Genomic DNA, 5,584 nt, shown 5'->3' with positions numbered 1-5,584 from the left:
TCTCTCTCTCTCTCTCTCTCTCTCTCTCTCTCTCTCTCTCTCTCTCTCTCTCTCTGTGAGTGAATGAATGAATGAATGTGTGCATTGCCCCTAGAGACTGGAAGACGCTATCAGATTCCTCTGGAAGTGAAGTTATAAATGGTTGTGACCCTGGTCCTCTGCAAAGGACAGCAAGCACTCTGAGCCATCTTTCCTGTTCTTCCCTCTATGGTGTTTTAGAAGTATTATAGCATACTGAGCAACCTTCATGAATTGCACGAAATCATCCTGATCAAAAACCACACTCAGCCTTGCAGGACATAATCCCATGCCACTTGTCTAGTGGAGTCTTATTCATGGTGGTCATCTTGGTGGGTGGGCTCACATCAGGCAGCGTCTGCCATTTTCCTTGACTTTATTGTCCTGCTGCTGTCCAGAATCCCAAGATTTAGAGAACTATACTCATGTGGAACACTAGATTAGTCAAGAAGCCCTGGACTTGAAATTTATATTTCAAGAAGACTGCTGAATGGTAGAATGTCAGTACCACTTATAGAAGGAAACAGCATCCAAGAAGCATTTCTGGTGAGCACTCAAGAGCTTACAAGTCAGATAGTATGGGTATGTTACGCCATGCTGTGTTGTGCTGTATTAGAACCTTGGGATTATGGCACCTGTCTTTCAAGTTCTATGTGAAGGTTTAAGTCCCAGATGTAGGACAGGCTGGCATAAACCATCTATAAACTTTCTTCTTGAGTGAAGCAGCAGCTCCCTTTCCATTACAAGAGACAAGAGCCACAGAGGTTCCTCTGCTCACCTGTGCAGTTATATGATCAGAGCAATTAGGTAAAGTGGACCTAGGGCTCCAGGGCAGATGCTTGCATCTGTATCCTTATGTAAAGAAACTGAACCACAAATACAAAACCCAATGAAGGTTGCTCTGCTCCTGTTAATGCGGAGAGGGATCCCTGAGGTAACTCTTCAAGTCACATCTCAGGCTGCTGAGTGAGACCCTGAGTGACTGTGCTCTTGGACAGACTCACGGTTCTCCTTGAATGAGAAATCTTTAATTTCTCATCTCTCCCATCTACCCTTGAAATGCCTTCTGGTTCCTGTGCTGTTATTGTTAACATTAATATATTCTGATATTTACCCTGGACTTTGGTCTCCCACTGTCTGTAAGTTGTCTCTCCCAAGACTCAAACTCAATACCACCTCTTTAGAGCAAACAGAGCCATCATGACCTTCTCTCCCTCAGCTCTGCCTTCCTATCCCTGTGCTCTGGGGACAGAGACCTGTGGCTGTCTTCACTCTATCTTCCCCTGTTTCCTTGAGAGGGGTACAGCTAAGGCCATAGGGTTATCTCCATCTTACCCAACTCCAAGATGATTTTCTTTTCATAAAAAAACATTTTCCAGGTGACATACACAATGTCTGTAATTTGGGAAAACATGAAAAGTTAAAGAATAGAATTAAAATCATGCCTAGCCCTCCTCTGCCCACATAGCAGTGGCTAGCACTTTGGTGGATCTGCATCCATGTGTTTTTGAATGTTATGTGTGATCCTTTTAAAGAGGCTTTGACAGCAAGCATGTTACCTGACGTCCCTGCAACAGGAAGCTGTCTGGGAGTGCTCATTCAAGGTCTCATGAGTAGTGTTTGAGCATGAGCCCACAATCAGAGTGATTTTTTTATTATTGTCATCTTGCTTTTCTCTTACTTCCAAGAAGCCCTAGCAAAACATCAAGACACTCCTGTCATGGTATCAGCAGCTTGTCTATTCTGGGAGAAACATTCTCCCGGTGATGGAAACCTAAGTTGTTTCCAGTTCTCCTTGTCACAAATAACTCAGTATTGAACATCTTCCAAGTGTAACTGTGTGTGTGTGTGTGTGTGTATGTATGTGTGTATGTATGTGTGTGCAAGCATACTCATGTGAATGCAAGTGCACATGTGTCCACACGTGGCTGTCGGAGAACAATCTGTGTCAATCCTCAGTCACATTTCTGTTTGAGACAAGGTCTCATTGTCCTGGAACTTTAACAAAGATCTGCTTGTCTCTGCCATGGGTATCTTGCTCTTGGCGGGACTACCAGTACACACCACCACAGCCAGCTTTTTAATGTGGCTTCTCAGGATCTAAACTGAGGTCTTCACAGTTGGGATATAGGTACCTTATTAACCGTACCCTCTCTTCAGCCCCTGGGAGAACACCCTTTATTGTTTGAGATTTTCATGCATATGATAGGTTTTCATTGAATCCACTCCACTCCCTTTTCTCCTACTGTTTCAACATGCCTCCCATCTCTGTTCTCTCTTAACTTTATGTATTTTTAGAAACTTCCACTCTGCAGCACTTGCCAATATGCTCATGGGTGTAGGACCATCCATTGGAACATACTCAAGCTACCAGGGGATGTGTTGCTGAAGAAATCTGATCAGTCTAACTGTTAAATTTATTTCTAATCTTTTATCTAGACTTTCTTCAAGCCAATGGTAATCATTTTCAAAACTTGCTGTGTGGATTGTAAGACATAAGCTTACTGTGTTTTCAGCAGTGACTTGGCAGGAGCTGAAGCTCTGTTTATCCCACCTTCTACCCCTGACCCTCCACCCCCATCATACGAGTGTGTCGGCCGCTCTCTCTCTTCCCTACACATAATACTGCTGTCCACAAATCCCTGTTGGTGCCTCGCTCTTGATGAACTCTTCCTGTGTGTTTACAAAATGGCTGAACAATATTTGTGCTAATTAGAGACTGTATTCCCTGTCATGGATATAGATTTCAGTCCTTGATCCATGTTTCTAGCAGGTTCTGAATTATCGAATGTAGTTGGGCATTTGGGGGTGGACATTGAATGGTGCAGCTTTCTCTCCTTCCTGGCCTTTCTGGTTTTGGTCAGTCTCCCCAGTTCGCCCTCCTTTGGATGCGTTTAAACCTCTTTCTCTTTCCCATGCTTCTCCTCAAGCCCTCTCTTCTCAGCTCCTCTCTGGTCCCCTGCGTGCTCCCTTCCAGTCTTTTCTCTTGGGACTTCTATCTCTTCTTCCAAACATTTGTTTTATTTTTTTCATAACAGAATATGTCTAGAGGATCAGTAAACATGTGTTACATAAGACATCATAAAAAGTGCCTGGATTCACACAACCTGGACTGTCAGCTGACCTCAGACACGGTTTAGAGACAAATGTCTGAGGAAAAAAAAAGTGAGGCAGGTCTGTCGGATGCACGGCTTCCATGGCATCCCCAGTTCTGGTTTGGTGGATAGTAGTCTCCAAAGCAACAGACACACCTTTTCCTTTGTAGGGCATTAGAAGTTTCTCATTGCAGAGCAAATGAGTTGCTCCCTGGCCGTCTGTTCCCCACTCCGAAATGATTTTCTGTATGGGAGGCATCTCAAATACGGTGCAGGATTGATTTGCGGTTTTGGAGTAATGTATGTGAAGTACCAATTAATACTCTGTGTGGCTCTTTGAAATGCCTGGGGGGAGAAGTAAAAGAAGTGTTTAGTGCTTTAACCAGTTTGGACTGCACACTCTGCCTGGCTTCTAGGAGAGCTCCCAAGATCTGTGGCTCAGGAGAGTTTGTGGCTCGCCTGGAAACCTTGCTCTTGGATGGAGGAGTCGAGGGCACGGAGCTGTGGGGTCACCTATACAGAGGCACTGTACCAGTGAATGGTGGATCAACTCTGTGTGCTAGCTGTTTCTACACCCAGAGCTTACAAGAAGTGGCATGGGGGTTGTCCTACAGGATTTGTGAGTGAGTCCTGATTCACACAATTGACTCATCTGATGAATGTGTATATGAGTATACTTCCAACACATTGCCAGGTTCTAGATATCTAGTAGGGAACAGATGGCCTAAGTGAGCCAATAGGGGCCAGGGCGATCAATAAATGTGTCTGTGATGGCTTGGTTCAGGGTTGAAGGTGCTCCCAGAACATGTGAGCACATTACTCTGGCCTGGGTTCATGGAACATCTCTCCCAAGGAAGGGCTTGTGAACTGAGCCCTAGAAAGTGACCAGGGATGACCAGATAGAGGGAATCTGGGGAAGAGGCCTCCAGACAGAGGGTAGGGATGCAGATGGGAAAGGAGGAGCCCAGAGGAGGAGCAGGGTGCAGAGGGAAAGGAAGGTGGATGTCAGGCCATGGAGGCAGTGGGGCTCCTGGGTGGCCACTGTTGCAACTGCAGAAACTCAGGAGAAAGTAGAGGGCAGTCTAGGAGTCAGGGGTCCTTAGAGAAGAAGACACTGGGGAGTGTAGGTAATAAGAAGGATGGTGATTTTATCCTGGAAATGTTCCGGTTGCTGCATTTATGGGTGTCCCTGGGACTCACACACAGCTTCAGAGTCTCAGGGAGACCTGGGGAATGTAACCTTAAGGCCTTGCTTAACTGAATCAGAGCCAGGATCCTGCATCCACTTGGTGGCCATGATCTAGCTGATACACGATGCCAGCCAGAGGCCAGCAAGCTGGCTCAGCAAACAAAAGTCCTTGTCATGCAAAGCTGAAGATCTAAGTTCAGTTCTCGGAATGCACTGTGGAAGGAATGAACCTACACCCAGAAGCTGGCCTCTGATCTTCAGACATGCCACAGAATGTGTGTGTTTACACACACACACACACACACACACACACACACGACAGACAGACACACAAAGTTTTTTTCTTTATTTTTTAATTGCTAGCCATTCCATGTTTACCAACCAAATAGACACTGTGCAAGCACAGTGGTGCTCTGGGGCAGGTCAGACACAGTTTAGCGTAGGAATGTGGTGGTTATAATGTGCTGTCATGCACGTTGCTGCCATAGGGTGGCAGCACTGAGGCAGGAGAGGGAGGGACAGCATAGTGCTGAAAGGCAGACTTGTCCCAGAAGATGAGAGGTTATAGATGCAGGGTATAGTGATGCTGGTGAGCGAGGCAGAACATGGTACAAGGCACATGCCAAAGACAGGAGGGTGGCAGGAAGGGACACCAGGGCACATGCTTCCAGGGAAGCCTTTTTACTGTCTGTAACCCACTTGTCCCCAAATCTCCACAGGCAAGATGTCCTTCGAGGGAGCCAGGCTCAGCATGAGGAGCCGCAGAAATGGTACTTTGGGCAGCACCCGGACCCTGTACTCCAGTGTGTCTCGGAGCACAGACGTGTCTTACAGTGACAGTGTAAGTCCACACTAAGGCCACGTGACACAGCTAGGGTTATTGGGTGACCAATCTGTCATCTTTAAAAAGATAATCTCTGTGTCCTGGGTAGTTTTGTTTTGTGAGTCATTTCTGTAGAATGTAGAAGCATGTTCATTGCTATATTGCATTTCAAGCATTTCTCATTTAAGATAGCTATCATCTTAATATGTCATTAGGAAAATTTAAACACCATGATTCTTTAATCATTTTTCTGGTGAAATTTGAGGATGTCATATGAGTGCACTGTATTTGTATCGTCTCCAGTCCCTCTCTTTCCTGCCTAACTCCTCCCATGTTTGGCCAGAAACACCCAACACCCTGTTGAATTCACAACACCTTCTTCTTCTGTATTTCTCTCTCTCTCTCTCTCTCTCTCTCTCTCTCTCCCGCCCCGCGCCCCCGCCCCCCCGCCCCCGCGGG

General features: G+C 46.1%; 1 protein-coding gene across 1 annotated transcript in view; it reads left to right on the top strand.

The window, feature by feature from the left end:
- Trpm8 (transient receptor potential cation channel subfamily M member 8) overlaps nucleotides 1–5,584 on the top strand; it is an 83,493-nt gene that overhangs the window by 6,906 nt on the left and 71,003 nt on the right. The window contains exon 2 of the mRNA XM_028755379.1: nucleotides 5,022–5,143. Coding sequence (XP_028611212.1) covers nucleotides 5,027–5,143 — 117 coding nt within the window. The 5' untranslated portion in view covers nucleotides 5,022–5,026. The remainder of the gene's footprint in view (nucleotides 1–5,021; nucleotides 5,144–5,584) is intronic.

The sequence above is a fragment of the Grammomys surdaster genome, unplaced genomic scaffold (assembly GCF_004785775.1).
Source record: "Grammomys surdaster isolate TR1022 unplaced genomic scaffold, NIH_TR_1.0 126059, whole genome shotgun sequence".
NCBI lineage: Eukaryota > Metazoa > Chordata > Mammalia > Rodentia > Muridae > Grammomys > Grammomys surdaster.
Note: the sequence above shows the minus strand (reverse complement) of the source record. Positions and strands in the feature narration are given on the sequence as shown.